Raw genomic sequence first — 18,062 nt, forward strand, 5'->3', positions numbered from 1 at the left:
TTTTACATGTAGTTACAAATAGTCATTTAAGCATAGTTATAAGCAACTAACCCTAAACCTAATTATATATTAAGTACATGTAGCTAATTAATATTACTCAGTACTGAATTGTATAATTACACCAAGGACACCTTAAAATAAAGTGTAACCTAAATAGTAAATACTACTAAAATAACACTGATTGTTAGGTACCATGTACTTATTGTGCTCATGTTGTATTGCACAACACCTTTGCTGCTTCTGAGGTGGGATACGGATACGTATTGGGACAGGTTTTGTGGTATAGTTATAGGTTTAAAGGTAGGTTTAAGGGGTAAGCAAAGGGTCAACAGTGTAATAGATGCAATTACAGAAATGAACAACAGATGCAATATCATGCAGGTATTTAAATAAATACAATGCAAAAATTGATGTACACAATAAGTGCATTGCATCAAATGAATCATTTAAATGTTAGTACATAGTAGTTAAAGACACTTAATATAAAGTGGGTCCAAAATAGTTTTTGTAACCCACACTGAACAGTTTCTGCACTTGGAAGGCAATAGGGAAGACCAACAGTCTATTTGATGAAAAATATGATGTAAACATACAAATAAAAGATTATTAGAGAGAGGATATTTCAGAAATGTGTCAGTAGTGAGGGAAAAGATGCATTGCACCATCAGAGTAATCGACAAACACACACATAACATGCACGCACCCATATGGACACACACAGAGTGCTTCTAAAATCATGTTCTCCTCTCAGGCTGTGGTCCTGTAACACAAATAAAGATGCGCACACATGCTGGCGTGAGTGTTTTCCATGTGTCCATATTTCCGGCGTGTAAAGAGTCACACCAGACAAAACGTGTGCATGGCAGAAGAAAACGGATCAGTTCTACGCTCGGAAATCCTCCCCAAAGTGTCTGATCTGGTCTTCGGTCATGGAGAGGTAGGTGGCTCTCATGGTTGGAGAGTACTGGGGAGAACAGCAACACAGGAGTCACAAACTCACACTATCTAGATGGACAATTAAAGCAAACGACGACTATTTTTCAAGAGTGAAATGAAAATGAACTACACTTTTTGTGTTTGTTGTGGACTAAAAGTGTTTACTATGGTAGCTTGTTTCCACCAAAGAATAAAATTGTTTCAATTACGCCTTCTCACAATTTTAACTTTTCTTCTCGCAATTCTGAGATATAAACTTGCATATAAAAGTTAGAAAGTCAGAATTGCAAGATAAAAACTCATAATTGCAATAAAGACGTCAGATTTTTCATCTCTTCAAATTGTGAGTCCGCAATTCGACTTTATATCTCACAGTTCTGGCTTTTTACTAAGAATCGAGAGAGAAACTTGCAAGTTATAAAGTCAGAATTGGGATATAAACTCGCAGCAGCAAGAAAAACATCAGTTTTTGTTCTGAGAATTGCGAGTAGCAATTCAGATTTTATAACTTCAATTGCGAGTTTATATCCAGCAATTCTGACCTTTTCCTCTCACAATTGCAAGCTTATGGCCCCGTTTACATCTGGTATTAACGTTTGGTCGATCAGATCACAAAAGGACGACGCTAAATACAGGTGTGATGGGGTCTAAAACTTTTTGACCTTGTCCAATGTTCGACCACTTCCAGAGGTAGCCGAAAACGAAAACTGATTGCTTTCATAGTGTAAACGTTCATGTGGTCGAATGCGTTCGAACAGCCACAAAAGCCTACTGACATACTGACTTGTGTCACAATACTGAGAAAGAGAATTACAAGACATAAACTCACAATTGCAAGAAAAAAGTCTGAATTGTGAGCTAAAAAGTCACAATTACTTTTTTAATTTTAGATTCCCTGGACGAAACAAGCCTCCATAAGATTACTGATGATGCCAAGGCAGGTTTTTTAGCAAATTAATATCCAAAAGACTGTAATTCTGTCATAGTTTACTAATCATCATGTCGCTCTAAACCTGTATAAAGTTTTCAGGCGACAAAAGGGTCCTAAAGGCATGCTAGTGACCAGACAACACTACAATTAGACATAGAATTACAGAAAAAATGTTGCTCCTAAAAATAGGGGGCGTGCTCTATATAACTCATCTGTGCCTAACATACAACATGTGTGGGTGTGTCTATGAGGAATTGAGGATCCATGCCAGGAGTGAAAAAGGGAAAAATCACCCAAACAAAATTTATTATAAAAACAAGGGATGAAATAACAGAAAAATTGGGGGAGGATCAGAGAACAGAGGGACTGGGACAATAATACTGCAATCATACAGCAACTTACGCGGTTTATATATGGCTGAGAGTAAAGCTCCAAAAAGAATTGTTTTTTTGTTGTTATTGTTGTTTTTTTTTGGTCAAAATAAGAAAAATAAGAACAGAAACATACAAACAGAGAAACATACAAACAAACAAAGAAAAAACGTAAAATAAGCTATTAGCAGAAGACAGTACAAAACCACTAAAGAGCAAATAGAATATTAAGAATAGAAATAATCATGGTAAGAGTTTAAAGTCAACATGAAACTTCAGCCCAATCTTAATACGTGTGTGGTCTAATTTTTGTTATGATGAGCACAGATGAATTGTGAACAATGACACCAGGAATAAGTACTAAGCAAGTACACTTCTGTTCAACCAGTTTTTTGTGTTTTTAAGTTGATGCACCTCTTGATGAAAAAATAAATGTTGTGATGTTATTTCCATCAAGTCGTGCATACATTTATGGTAAAGATCTTATATTGACAATGAGTCCAGCACTCTGTAAAGTCTCCTCCAGCACATCACAAAGACTTTCAATGAATTTAAGCTCTGGACTCAGAGGTGCATCAATTCATGTGTGAAAATGATTATTCATGCTCCCTCATAACCACTCTTTCACAATTTGAGCCTGATGCATCTTGACATTGTCATCCTGGAATATGACCATGGTGTGTCTTCGGTGTGTTGTTTAAGAAATGAAAAGCTACACACTCCATCAATTAGGGTTAAAATAACTGTTGCCAAACATATAACATGCTAGGAACATAATAACCACTGCAATAATGTTCCAATCATTGACATTTTTGCCTATTTAAATCCAAAAATGTGTTTTATTTTTTTGGGCCGGGCAGAGTGTCAGTTTATTTCAAAATGAAATATATTCCAGTGATGGCAAAGCTGCATTTTCAGCATCATTACTCCAGTCTTCAGTATCACATAAAGAACAGCATTTATTCGAAATATAATTTATTTTTGTAACATTATATCTTTACTGTTGCTTTTGATTAACTTAATGTGTACCTGTATTATTTAAAAAAATCTGATTCACCCAAAACTTTTGAACAGTAGTGTACAGATGATCAATTTGGATTTCATGTAGACTTTAAAATATTGTGTCCTTGTTTAAAAAAAAAAAAAAAAAGTTAAATCTTTAGTGTAAATTATTGATAATGTGTAAACGTGAGTGTATGTGTGGTCATGAGAAGGACTGGACCTCTGGAGCCCAACGCACCGAAGGAGGAGGAGATCCCCTCCCGATCAGAGGCACGTTCTCATAGCGTGGGTTTCCACCAAACAGGGCAGACTGGTTCCTGACAAAACAAGACAGTGATGAATGAAAAGATAAAGTGATGGGGAGAGTTCAAGTCAGACTGAGGAGGAATACAGGAAATAAGTATTTTAAAAGTAATACAGTGAACTTCATCTAATATTTTCCCCTTCACTACATGCAATAGTTATTGAATGAAGCTGTCACACAATATTCAGACGCATCCATCTGAAAACAGGAAATCAGAGAATATGAAAAAGAATCAATCATGTTTAAAGGGCGACTCTTACATATATTCTGACAGGGGTGCGTTGGACACGGCCTGTGTTGGAGGGTGCAGGCTGGTCTGGCTGCCCATGCTGCTACTGTAGCTGCAGAAGCTGTGCATGTTGCCCTGGTGTGAATGGTGGGACGTTATTCGTCGACTCTGAGGGTTAAATGGGTCCCCGTCATCGATGTCATCGTAATCTCTATCTCTGTGGAGAGAGAAAGAGAAGCATTGCATGCTATACACTAACATTCAAACATTTTATTTTAATAGTTGATACATTTAATCCTGCTTCTGGATATATTTCTTCATGCAAAGGCTCTAACAGACATGCCTGTAACTTTCAACTGACTCCCAAATAACTTAATTAGCTAGTTTATGGATGTTTGATTAGAGTTAAAGGAATAGTTCACCCAAAAATGAAAATTCTGCCATCATTTACTCACCGTTATGTTGTTGCAAACTTGAACGAATTTCTTTCTTCTGGTGAACACAAAAGAATATATTCTGAAGAATATGGGCAACCAAACAGGCCCAAAGCCCCATTGACCTCCATTGTATGGAAGAAAAAAAAATACTATGGAAGTCAATGGGGTCCATCAACTATTTGGCTACTGACATTCTTCAAAATATCTTCTTTTGTGTTTAGCAGAAGTAAGAAATTCATACAGGTTTGGAACAACTTAAGAAAGAGTAAATGACAGTTTTTATTTTTAGGTGAACCATCTCTAAAAGGGTTTTTAGGTGAACCATCCCTTTAAGTGCACTGTAGCCAATGTGTGTGAATGCATCATAATGCATTCTGTGTGTTGTACCTGTTGGCGATCTGTCGCCACGCTCTCGGTATGGCGCACAGCATGACGGAGAAGGCACAGGCCGCCAGCAGCGAGAACAGACAGAGATACAGTAACCCCTCCACACCATCATAACACACACCTATCAGCGCGTCCAGGTAGTCCTGGAAACACACACATGCCACAAGAGATTAGATCCATTTTACTAATTGTGGAAATCTCATTAATCGCGCAGCATCATATTAGACAGAAGCAGGTGGGATGTGTACGAGTGCTCGCTACCTTATTGAGTCCTCTGCAGTCTAGAAGAGCAGTGAGCTGATGTAAACTGGCCTCTGAATTATTCAATAGATGCTGAATGCTCAATAAATCCCTCTGAAAAGAACCACACACAATAGCTATGAAAAATGTTAACCAAAAAATAAAATACTTTTATATAGCTTCTTTCATTTCACCAAGAAATGAAATGGCAAAATCTTGGATTAATATTAAAATTAAGAATTTTTGTTAGTTTGAAAAGTTAGTTTGTGTGTGTTTGTTTGTGTGCGTGCGGACCTGTACATACATACATACATACATACATACATACATACATACATACATACTGTATATATACACACATATACACATATATATATATATATATATTTTTTTTTTTAACTCATAAATATTATTTTGTTATGTATACAATGCAAGCTATGTTGGGTAAAATTGCCAAATGCATAAATGTAAATTTAATAACACAGTCTGTATGTCCTCAGGCACACTCACCTCAGCTGTGGGGAACAGAGGCACTGCAAACTGCAGGAGACCCTGTATCTGGATCTGCATGGTGGTCAGCGATCTCTGGAAGACAGTCAGCGACTGCAAAACAAACTAATTCAGGATCAGTTTGTTTTGTTTGAGGGCTAAGTTAAACTACACATCAACAGTTCACACATCACAGGTTTGGTTCGGTTCAGTTCGGATGTGCAGTTCCACTCCCTACCAGCAGAGTGAGAAACTACACCATCCACAGATAAACAACAGAGCTGCCTGGTCTCACTACTGTCAGCTCTCAAATCTATATAAATGATTATATGTATATATATTATGATTCTATGCATATAATATGTATATATCATATACATTTTGTGATGAAATATGACCCAGGCTTTTGTTCACAGGATTCACCAGCAGGTGGAACATCAGATGAACATCTAAAACCTGATTAAATAAATCTACTTTATTTGTACTATTTTCACCCTCTTGTCTTGATGAGAAAGTGATTAAATACACAGTGAAAACGTATCTCCATTCCAGACAACACATGAAAAGAGAAGACAAGAGAGGCAAGGAACAGATAATGAAAGAGAACTAAAAAAAGAAGTGACAGAACGAGAGACTGTGTGAGTCTGAATAAAGACCAATTAGATATTAAACAAAGATGAGACAAAGAACAGAACACAAATAGATTGATTAAATGAGGTTAGAAATACCAGATATTCATCTAATTACAGGAACATTGTCATACATTAAGTGCTGATGATGCTTTCCTTTTCTCCGTGACAACTCTATTGATCTGAGAGAGATATCTACAGTTACACTGTTAAAGCAAGTCAAGCTGAACTGCAAGCTCAGATGTAGGACACTGGCCTTTTACTGCCTGACCTAAAAACCCTGAGAGATGCTGAGAGACAGAAGTGAGGGAGAAAGACAGAGTCGGGGAAAGGGTAAAGTACGAGAAGAGGGAGGTCGGTAAGTCAGTTGCAGTTTGGAAACGAAAACTGATTCCTATTGGACGTTTCAAAACCTAAATACCGTAGAGAGCATTTTAGGCGTCACAGGCACACTTTCAATGGGCAAACAAGGGCAAATTTTAAGGAAGCATGAAAATTATCCTTTGCAGAGAAGACAATCCCATAATGCATTGTGATGGGCAGAGTAAAAGAAACAATCTAAGATGGTGGATAAAGCGAGAGAAATGTTTATTATAAATTTAATTATAATTCAAATCAATATAGAAAGTTATTAATAAAAATTATTATTTTACCAAACACTTGTGTGTGCTATGTATTTTTATGCCTTTTCCAAAATTGGTCACTCATGAGGTTTCATTTAAGTTCCTATTGCCATGAAAAATATTAATTATGATTCGTAACGTTGCAGTCTGAAATGAACGTGATGAGAAAGAATACAAAAGATAATACATGCAAGTCTTTCTATTGCATTGCATTCAGTGTAAACAAGTGTACTCTGAAATGTGAAGAAATGACTTATGAACCGCTTCTTTTTAATGAATCAGCCATTAAGAGACAATTAAGTTTTTAAGTGGTGTAATGACTCACTCACTCACTAATATATGGTTCTTTGATTTCTTTTTGAAGTAGTAAAAGATTTGCAAGGAAATCGGTATTGTTCAGTAAAATGAGAATCAAAGAAGCATCAATAGATTCCTTTTGATTCACATCGATACAGGGGATCATTTCTGGTGAGGAATTAAAGAATATAAAAAGTGCAATTAACCATAGTACCTGCTGAAACGGGTTGGGGAGAGTCTGGCTGCAGTACAGGTAATAATGCACAATATCTAGAAAAGAAGAGGAGAAAAGAAGAAAGAGTGCATTACGAACAGCATGACATACAGAATTTTCTTCTGGTTATCATTAAGATTAAATGCAACTTCTGATGAATGACATCCACTATAATAGACAGATGTCTAGAAGCCATTTTTTAACCATTCAGGCTGTGGCGTGATATTCATTTTGAGTTGATCTACTCCTTTAAGTCTTGCGAGCTATGAAAAAGCAGCCTCTGAGGAATGAATTTTTCCTCTGGGATGCTCCGTCCTCGAGCACCTGAGGGAGCTGTCTGGTCTGTCTGGTAGTGCAGAAACATATTATGGCTGAGAACAGGATTTAAAGTTACATAATCACAGGAATGGCCATTTTACAGATGTATTCAGTCACAGTGATTATGGAGCAGGATTAAAGGTCGCTCAGATTAACCCTTTAAACTATTCAAGCACTTGATAGTGTAAAAATGCCATTTCATGCAAATGTGTTCACTGAAGAACCATAATCCCCATTCATAAAAAGAGATTAAATGAACAGGCCATGACTGTGTGTGTGTGTGTGTGCGTGCGTGTGTGTGTGTTTGCGTGTCTGTGTTCATGTCTGTATTTTTCAAACAAAAATACATTTAGAATAAGAGACACACTCACCTGAGCTGATTACGTCTTTTGTTTGGTTCATTAGAAATTTGTCTGGTGCAACACAGAAATCACTTGTGCCCTAGACCGCAAAACACACATATAAAAGAAAAAAAGCTGCAATTATTTTTTTTTTAAATTCCTTTGATTACTACTGTCTTCAGACTCACATGATCCTTCACAAATCAATCTAAAATGAGTGTCAAAACTGAACACAATTGTGCTGCTTGATATTTTTGTAGAAAGTTCAGAAGAACTGCATTTATTTTAAATTTTCAATGTAAAAGTCTTTACTGTCACTTTTGATCAATTTAATGCATCAATGCTGACTAAAAGTATTAATTTCTTTAAAAAAATGTCAACCTTTCAACGGTAGTGTATATCTATTCAATAAATATATAGTTAAAAATGCTTGTATAATTAATGCAGGATGTTTGGTGCAATGGGTGAAGGGACATAAATCGACACAGACAGGAAGTAGACACAGGTGCAAACACACACTCATGTACTGTAGACTTGTAGAATAAACTCAGAGGTCCAAACAGCTATCTGTCAGACAGGAGTGAATGTATGACAAAAGTCATATCACAGACTGCACACAGACTGTGTAGGCAACAGGAAGTGGAGTTGCAGTGCAGATACAATGGTAAAATGTCTGTCTTAGGAAAAAACAGTCATGCAGAAACCTCATGCACACTCTCTATCTGCACATCCTCAGGCGGTGAAAGAAGATATAGTTCTGTCAACAATAAGTTTGCATTCAGCGATGACATAATTGTTCCATTCTACCAGGAGAGATTTCTCTGACAAGGCAACAAAAAGACTCAGATTAAGAAACAATGACAGCACAGAATATATATATAAAAAAAATTATATATATATATATATATATATATATATATATATATATATATATATATATATATATATATATATATATATATATATATATATATATATAAATAAATAATATTATATTCAGAAGTCCACGTCAATGATGCTACTGCCTCAGGTGCTAAATTCCTCAGGTGCAAAGAAACCTATGCCTTTATCACATGGTGACTCATTAGGAGCCTTTATTTTTCTTCAGTAATACTGTATTAATACTTTTTCTTCAGTATTAATACAGTAATACAATTTCTTCAGCTCTGTCTCAGAGCAAAGGAAGTTTAAAGTCAAGTCCACATCTTGTTGAACTCCTAAGGCTCAATACCTTGTGTTATGCATTAATTCATTAGCCATGAAGACAGGATCAAAGCCCTATGTGTCTGTGTCTAACGCCTGCAGGAACGATGAGTTCATTACAGCGAACTGAGCGTGTCCACTGATGTACATCAACATCTCTCTCTTAATGAGCTGATAGGGGAAATATTTGGAATAAACTAAATTAGTCGCTCAGAGAAACATAAATCGGTATATCTGTAACCAGAACATGTGGTGTGCCAATGAGTGTGTATTTCAGTGTTTACATATGAAATTATTATTTAATTATTATTATTTAATTAGTTAAACCAAATTTTAGTTTAAAGCAGAATTTGCTTGTAATATTAGTTTGTTTTTTAACATAACCAGTAAAAATAGCACAAAGGAGGGTTCTGAGTCCTATTCTCTCTCATATCATATTCAATTCAGACTGCAAACTCACATACATATTCTAACTTGGGCTGTGAGTTCATAGGCTACATATTGCTCTGGACTGTGTATACTAGATTCAGAGGTGGGAGTATTTGGAAATAGATTTGCAAGTATAACACATGAACAGTATTTTCTCACACAGAAAAATCTCCCTTTAAAACACACACGCACGGCTAAAAGTTCTGCTAACATACTCTTCCATACTGATACTATTGATTTTTCCATATGGTTTGCTTTCTTGATGGATATAAATGGTTTGTGGGTAGCCGTTTAAATGCACTCATAACCTGCCAGTTAGAGAAGTGAGCGAATAAGGGGATGAGTGATTGAGAGGAATTGTTCAAAACAGAAAACAGGGGATAATGATATAAGATAAGACTTTGTTTTTATTGAGCTACGAGATCTTCCCTGTAGTGTGCTGGGAACTTTTGACAGAGTTCTGAGCCTAAAATAAAAGATATGATCAATTTGATTTGCAATGTAGTAAACTCTTCTAGGCTGTCAACAAAATGTTGTTTTGGAAGTAATGTCTGAATCAAAACAGTCACCGGGTCTTTTTAACCCTTAATCGCTGTTAAAAAAGGACAACATTTAAGCTGTTTGGGGTCATTTTGACCCCAAACTTTTAAAGAGCAATTGCATAAGGAAATATACATTTTTTATATGGAAAACTATATATCATTTTTTTTATTTACTTCTCAACTATACATTTATGCTGTGTTTTTGTGGAAATTTTGAAGTTTTTTACCTATTTACTGCACAATTACATAACTAGGCCATAAATTGGCTCATGAAAAATGATTTTTTAAAGAAAAAATCACTTAAATGATGATCTTAATTAAATCTAAATAGTTTTTGGACATTGCTCTATGTGTTAGAGATAGAATACTGACATCTGCTGGTTTGTGGAAAAACTTTAGAAATTATAATTAAAGAAAGAAAGTGCAATGACCACATATATCCAATAGAGGGCCATAGAGACTCATTCATTTTCACTTTATTGTTTGTGATGCTTCAACTTCTCCTCACAACTTTGATATATATATTTTGTGAATATTTATTTAAACATTTTGAAATACATAAAAAAATCTGTATTTTTGTCAGAGTTAGAATTTGTTGTTGTTTTCTGATATATTTTGAATTATCTGCTTTTGCAAATTATTATACATACATTTGCAGAACCATTACAAGTCACCACTATGACATGACTGTGGTGTGTGTGTGTGTGTGGGGGGTGTGTGTGTGTGTGTGTGTGTGTGTGTGTGTGTGAACAAGCTTGTTCCATGTTGCATATGTGACATTTTTCAGATTTATGCCAGTTTAGTTGATTTTATTTGCCAATTTCTATAAAAATGCTCTCTGTTGCAGTGACATAGATGTGTGTGTTTGTGTGTGTGTGTGTGTGTATGTATGAGATAGAAAGTTCGTTCCACTTTGGGTTTATGCTCTAGGACCAGACCTTGATTTAAATGTAATTTTTTTTTAGATTTATGCCAGTTTTGTTTATTTTATTTGCCAATTTCTATAAAAATGCTCTCTGTTGCAGGGACATACACGTGTGAGTTTGTGTGTGTTTGTGTGTGTGTGTGTATGAGATAGAAAGTTTGTTCCACTTTGGGTTTATGCTCTAGGACCAGACCTTGATTTAAATGTAATTTTTTTTTAGATTTATGCCAGTTTTATTTATTTTATTTGCCAATTTCTATAAAAATGCTCTCTGTTGCAGTGACATACATGTGTGTTTGTGTGTGTTTGTGTGTGTTTGTGTGTGTGTGTGTATGAGATAGAAAGTTCGTTCCACTTTGGGTTTATGCGCTAGGACCAGACCTTGATTTAAATGTAAATTTTTTTAGATTTATGCCAGTTTTGTTTATTTTATTTACCAATTTCTGTAAAAATGCTCTCTGTTGCAAACACATACATTTGTGTGTTTGTTTATGTGTTTGTGTGTGTCTGTGTGTGTGTGTGTATGAGATAGAAAGTTCGTTCTACTTTTTATTTATGCTCTAGGACCAGACCTTGGTTTATATGTATAAATTTTCAGATTTATAATGGATTTAATTTTATTTTTTTGACAAACAAAATAAAAAAAAGTCATTTTTTTCATTTTCCCATTCATTTTCAATGTGGGGTCATTTTGACCCCAAACAGCTTAAACGGTAAATTTTTTTTTTACACACCTTTAGAACAACCAAATCAAGCCCAGTGTTTTTGTGCATGTTTAGATAGGTTATTTAGGAAAAGTCCCAGAGTTTCATGCCCCTGATATGAAGGTAACATTTTTAAAAAATGAAAGAAAAGTCCAGTGGGGTCATAATGACCCCAAACAGCGATTAAGGGTTAACTGAAGGTGGGCCTACATTCCTCCATTTCTAATGAATACGCATGCCGTCATATTAAGCGTTGCAAAAAAGAGATTTGGACAATGCTTTTGATGAGCTCAGAAGTTCAAAGTTTGACAAATTGTATAAATAATTGTATTTCTTTTCATACCCAAAAGGACAAAACAGCAGATTCCTCTCCCACTATTAGTGTACAACATGAAGAAAAGGTTATAAGGTTTGGTTTTACTAAACTGGAAAATTTCAGAGACCATGTGGGAATCGTAAAATAAGAGAAATCCAACAGTGGTTTTACATTCCTTGCACTTTCTTTTATTTCCCACTCCTTCATTGATGTGGTTTAACAAAATCTGCCACATTTTACTCTTTTCCCAATAAACACATAAACCACAGTGATTTTGATAGCACACCCACCCACATCAAACGCAATAAAATGGAAGTTTATCACTTCCTTCAGGCAAGCAGACAGCAGTTGACTAGTATTTGTCATGCTTTGCCACATAAACAAGCTTTTGATAGCGATGGACTCACAGTGACCCGCCTCAAGTGCATATCAAAACCAAATAACATCACAAACACACTATGACATGACATGCAGTGTTCAGGATGGAAATGCTGATAATGTGTTTGTCTTGAATTCTCCATATGTGACCCTGGACCACAAAACTTATGGGTACATTTTTTAAAATTGAGATTTATAGACCACATGAAAGCTGAATAAAATAAGCTTTTCATTGATGTATGGGTTTTTTTTAGGATAGGACAGTATTTGGTCGAGATACAACTATTTGAAAATCTGGAATCTGAAGGTGCAAAACAATCTAAACATTAAGAAAATCGCCTTTAAAGTTGTCCATTTCTGTTGACGATTTTGCTGCATCCACTCACAAAAATACATTTTTTATATATTTAAGGTAGGAAATTTACAATATATCTTAATGGATCATGATCTTTACTTAATATCCTAATGATTTTTGACCAATAATTTTGACCCATACAATGTATTGTTGTCTATTGCCACTAATATACCCGTGCGACTTATGACATTATCACATATCTCAGATAGTGAGCTGAACCAAATCACTGATTGTACAACAGGCTTGTTGGCTGATACTCACCACTGCAGTAGCCACATCAGCTCCGAGAGACGCCCAACTCAGTATCAGAGTCAGAACCCCGAACACCATCATCCTGCACACACACCATAAATAATACACTACGATAAACAAATTTGGTACTCTGCTGGGTCGCCACTTGAAGCCCAATATAAAATCTAGCCGAGAAACCAGTTCAGAATTAAAGTGTGACAATATGGGTGTTAAATCACTTAATTGTCATAAAACAAATGGAAAATAATGCACAATTTTTTTTTTTAAAGGCACAGTATGTAATTTTCACGCATTTTCAAAGCAATTACAAAGGCGTAAGCTTGATGACGCTGTTGAGGAGCATGAAATGATGGGAGTAGTCGTCTTTACCTCCACTGCCAATGGAAACCAATCCGCGGGACTCACAAATCATGTTCATGGATTAGGTAATGACGAATTTTACGCAAGTAACAATGTTTAATGCTAAATTACTACTCATAAAAGTCAGTTTATTTGTAAAATTAACTGGTGTTCAAAACAATACATAATAAAAGTACATTTGAACGTACCCACAGCATTAGCAAAAAGGCTGATTTACTATTTATGTTTAACACATACTGTATTTAATTGCACTTGTTCATCAGACTTGCGTTAGGAAATGCCACACCGATATTGATCCTTGTTTTATTTCTCTTCTTGTCCAAAACTCTTCTTCACCCATACGTTTACGTTTCTTGGAGTTATCTTTGGCGACAGAACCTGCTGCAAATGATAATGAATAATTGTGGTCCACGACAACAGAGTGGCGTGGTAGATGGTACAACTACTACTTCGGCATTTTTTTCATGAGACTCAGTGTTGCCAAGGTTTCTACGGCAGTAAAAGTGGAAACCGAGGATAAAGCTGACATGGACAGGCGACGCAATGAGGAGGGATGTTACACTGGTTGAAATTGAGAATTTCTCTTGATTTAAGCATTTTTGGAAACATTTGGGATAATGTATGTACACAAGTGAACAACATATATAACACTGTGCTAGCGGTTTTTAAATATTTTAATGCATAAATCTTACATATTGTTTCCCTAATAGTTTTAATGTAAAAATAAGAAGCTATTTTTGTGGAGAAATGGCCTTGTTTTGGTGAGATTCAACCAAGCGTACATATAGCACAGTTTGTGCTTTGTGTTTGTGTCCATTTGGGTGGACAGCACCAATCTTGGCCGACTTGAGCTTATTCCACAGATTTTGTCCCTCTCTCTAAACAATGGTTTTGTACCATACACACCATCACTGAGCTCAATTTAAAATATTTCTCATAACATAATCCTTATGTTTCTATAAGACTGCAGAACACTTCCAATGCTTTACTTTATATTGAGCATGACAGCAGGCATTCTCTGTTCAGAAATGCACTGTGCATCTAAATGAAATGTTTTCCACTTTAGGAAATACTAGTATGCAGAAAAATCCAGCTGATAAATTAATCAATTACTTATGCCTAACTTATTAGATTCCTTTTAAATTTGTAATTTAAATGAGAACTGTGGTGAAACTCAAAATACTGTCCTTTTCAGGTGAACAGCATTACTTAGGACAATCCTTTGAGAATGAGGAGAACATTTTATTCACAGTTCTTTTCTCTTTGATCTTTCTTTTAATTAACTTGTTTAAAGGGGGTCAGATCATACATTTTTTATTGTTTTTCTTCCCTGAGATAAAGTTTTTTTCATGCAAAAACAGTCATTTTTCATCCCCGATCTGAACCTTAAAATTAAATAAATGGTCATTAAGCGGATGTTAAAAGATATCGTGATATTACAATGAACTTCAAAAGATCAAGGAAAAGGGCCCTTTGGCCACAAAATATCACTCAAACAAAGATGTCTTTAATTCCAATATTTGATACAATGTAATGTAGGTTTGTACTCACGTAGTGAGCAGCCAGCGGGATTGTTTGGCCAGACCCAGACAAGCAGCAAGACAGATGACCAGATCCAATATTAGTATCAGGAGGTATGTCAACCACCTTCAGAAGAAAGAAGACCCAACATAAAGAGATTTTTTTATAAGCAATGAATGAAAAAACATTACATGCCATGAACTGAGATGCTGGAAAGAATTCACAGAATATATTGGCAAGTTTACGAATCAAGATGAGTGTGACCCGGGTAGAAAGTGGCGCTTAAATTATAAGTGTGAAATGTTCTTTTACCCGGGGTTAAAAGCAGTGTTTAGAACAACAACAACCACCTTTCAAGCGCAGTGTGCAAAGCCTTTTAAACGGAAATTTGTTTAATGTAAAGTTTTTTGCATTGTCATGCAAAATGCACAATAGAAACAAACATTTTTTTTAAAGATTAATTTTCAAAATGACAAATGAAATCTCTATTTTCTCAGTTGTTTCACATAGACAAAATAGAGACATCTGATTAAGTCTCCTGCTTCTCAGATTTTCTGAAGATTTTTCAACAGGATCTCAAACTGTTTTCAAATCGATCCCAAAGTCTACAATAAAATTCTTAATATGAACATCAGATTCAAGACCAAATCATAAGATATCCACATTCATATTATTCTCATCTTTCATGTCAACAATTGTTTCATTTGTGTCATTATTACTTCTCTAAAGGAATTTTAGGTTGCATTTTAAATTATATACTAGTGAAACATGATAGACTCTCCTGAGCTACGAAAGCAATCTCCAAGTGATAAAATCTTCTTGTTGGTGTGTGTGTGTGTGTGTGTGTGCTGGCGAGGCCACTCAAGAGAGCTCTTCGTCTCTGAAAATAATTCATAATAGATGAACAACTTCTATAGGTATTAATAATTCATACGCTGAAACGTTGTCAGAGCAGAATAGATGACCGTGTCTCTTCCCATAAACTACTCTTAGACACGCATGCACACACATTCACATTATCATTATCGCATGTCAGCTATATTAATATGCCTCCTATAAAATATGAACTTTTCTGGCAACCTACACTAAAGAATTTTGACATCATCACTTTTCACCCTGCCATCTGATATGTGGAATGATGACAGGAATATGAATCCAGTACTGGCGGATGTTTTGATGAATGGCCAGAGGTGAAGCAGCAGCAGTAAATAACATGTGATCACTAGTGTCTAACGCAAGGAAATGACTTCAAATGCAACTATAAAACAGACTGTACACACATGTAGTCATGCATTAGCAGTTGATGGACTACTATGGCGCTTCACTCAACCACACTTAGCAGAATATCAAGGACGAAATACTTCATAATGATTTGTCCTGCTACAAAAAAATAGAAAATAGGAAAATAGTCCTGCCTCTGCAGAAAATGAAACACAGGAGAGGTGCATTATGGTAAAATTCAAGGTGACAGCTCTCATCATTACCTGTAATACTCGACGTATGCAGTCTGATCGGCAATGGCGGTCAGGTCTACTTTTGCCTTTTCCCAGTCAGGAAGCCCCAGTAGTTGCTTAATGATGTTATCTGACATCTGTTGCATGAACTGTAGAGTCTGCACAAAGTCTCCCCGTGCGGCAAAGATCTCGCCCAGTCGAGACAAGTGTTCATTCAGGCCGCTCTGCATGCCTCCCATAGTACCAGTCACCTACGAGAGTGAATATCATTGTGAGTGCAATCAGAAATACTTTAATGGTTTTATAACGACATATACAACCATTCAAAAACTGTTTTTTTAAAGAAATAAATACCTTTATTCAACAGAGATGCATTAACTTGCATTAATCGCTATCAAAAAATTATTTAAAAAGGTAACATGGTTTACTCAAAAATAATGAGCAGCAAAACTGGTTTCAATTGATAAGAAAAGTTTATTGAGCAAATCAACATATTAGAATGATTTCTGAAGGATCATGCATTCAGCTGAAAATTCAGCTTTGCCAACACAGGAATAAATTATATTTAAGAAAAATATTTCTAATTGTAATAATATTTCACAATATTGCAGTTTTTACTGTATTTTGATGAACTAAATGCAGCCTTGTTGAGCATAAGAGACTAACATCTTACCAACCCCAAACTTTTGAACAGTAGTGTTCTTCATTAGTTGCAAGTTATAGACTTGACTTGGAAACATGATATGGGATTCATAAAAATCAATAAAAAATATTGACAAAAAAAAAAAAAAGCTTTTTGCAGAATCTTATGTTGTTTACATTTCATTACTGAAAACCTTTAGATCACATTTAAATAATCAATTTAAAATGTAAGCAATTAAATTAAAAAACTTTTAAAACTGCTAATTTAACTTAACTTGTTTATCTAGGTGACATGCACATTAAATGCAGAAAAAATAAGAACACAAAAATACATGATGTCCTCCTTTACATTAAAGGTATAGCGGAGGATTTTCTTTTTCCGGGTGGATCATCAAGACTATTGGTCCTCCTAAGTGTCAATCATTCTGGTGATATGTTTACGTAAGGCCGTTGTACGTGCTCATGCACACGATTCACACGATGGCGTGCGCTCAAAACACAGGTTGGGCTTCCCACTGATGCCTCAGGCGCGAAGTTTTTTGACAGGTAAAGTTTGGCATGCTATTTGGAGAAATCCATTTAAAATCACTGCTAGTAAAAGTTAATGTAAGCTATGATTAGCTTGTGCATGCTCTCTCGTGCACACGTTTAATAGGCGTTCCCTCTCGGGAGCAGGTAGAGTGTTGCGCATGTGCATTTTTTCAAAAAGCGGAGAGAGCGGTTCTTTTCTAAAATTCTCCGCTATACCTTTAACTCTTATCAAATATCCCTGCTTTATTATTTTTGCAATGGAAAAAGCCAAAGTAGGCAAGTGAGAAAGTAATGCATGAGGAATGGGCCTGCTCTAAAAAGAACTGTTTTCTGTTCAAACATCCACAAAGAAACTTAGCCTGCATGTAACCAAATGTGTGTTCCCTCATGTTTTCTCACAGACCCACCCAACAGCTACATTAAATAGAGTGGGTTATGATAGAAAAAGAAAACAGATGGGTGCATGTACATACAGCATTTTTAAAGTTCAATAAAAGCTAAAAACAGCACAGTATCAGGGGATTCCCAGACAAATGCTCTACATCCTGAAATCAAATACTCATGGCCCAGACTCAATTCCCAGCAGCCCTTCTTTGGGTTATGACATCATGAGAGTGCAGTGATCTCATACCCAAAGCTGTGAGAAACTCAATTCCACATTGATTATCTAGTTTGACCGGACTCGTTTTTATAAGATCTCTG

General features: G+C 35.6%; 1 protein-coding gene across 2 annotated transcripts in view; it reads right to left on the minus strand.

Annotated features, from left to right (window-relative positions):
- Positions 1–747: 747 nt before the first annotated feature.
- Positions 748–18,062, minus strand: part of ttyh2 (tweety family member 2) — a 54,253-nt gene continuing 36,938 nt past the window's right edge. The window contains exons 4-14 of one of the 2 annotated variants that reach the window (XM_081393606.1): positions 16,218–16,438; positions 14,764–14,859; positions 12,862–12,934; positions 7,779–7,848; positions 7,090–7,145; positions 5,348–5,440; positions 4,859–4,951; positions 4,598–4,740; positions 3,805–3,990; positions 3,479–3,557; positions 748–964 (exon numbers count right to left, since the gene is read on the minus strand). In XM_081393606.1, coding sequence (XP_081249732.1) covers positions 884–964; positions 3,479–3,557; positions 3,805–3,990; positions 4,598–4,740; positions 4,859–4,951; positions 5,348–5,440; positions 7,090–7,145; positions 7,779–7,848; positions 12,862–12,934; positions 14,764–14,859; positions 16,218–16,438 — 1,191 coding nt within the window. In that variant the 3' untranslated portion in view covers positions 748–883. Of the gene's footprint in view, positions 965–3,478; positions 3,558–3,804; positions 3,991–4,597; positions 4,741–4,858; positions 4,952–5,347; positions 5,453–7,089; positions 7,146–7,778; positions 7,849–12,861; positions 12,935–14,763; positions 14,860–16,217; positions 16,439–18,062 lie in introns of both variants that reach the window. The other variant, XM_081393605.1, reaches the window with a different exon arrangement.

This window comes from Scardinius erythrophthalmus (genome assembly GCF_964197995.2).
Source record: "Scardinius erythrophthalmus genome assembly, chromosome: 18".
NCBI classification, from domain to species: domain Eukaryota; kingdom Metazoa; phylum Chordata; class Actinopteri; order Cypriniformes; family Leuciscidae; genus Scardinius; species Scardinius erythrophthalmus.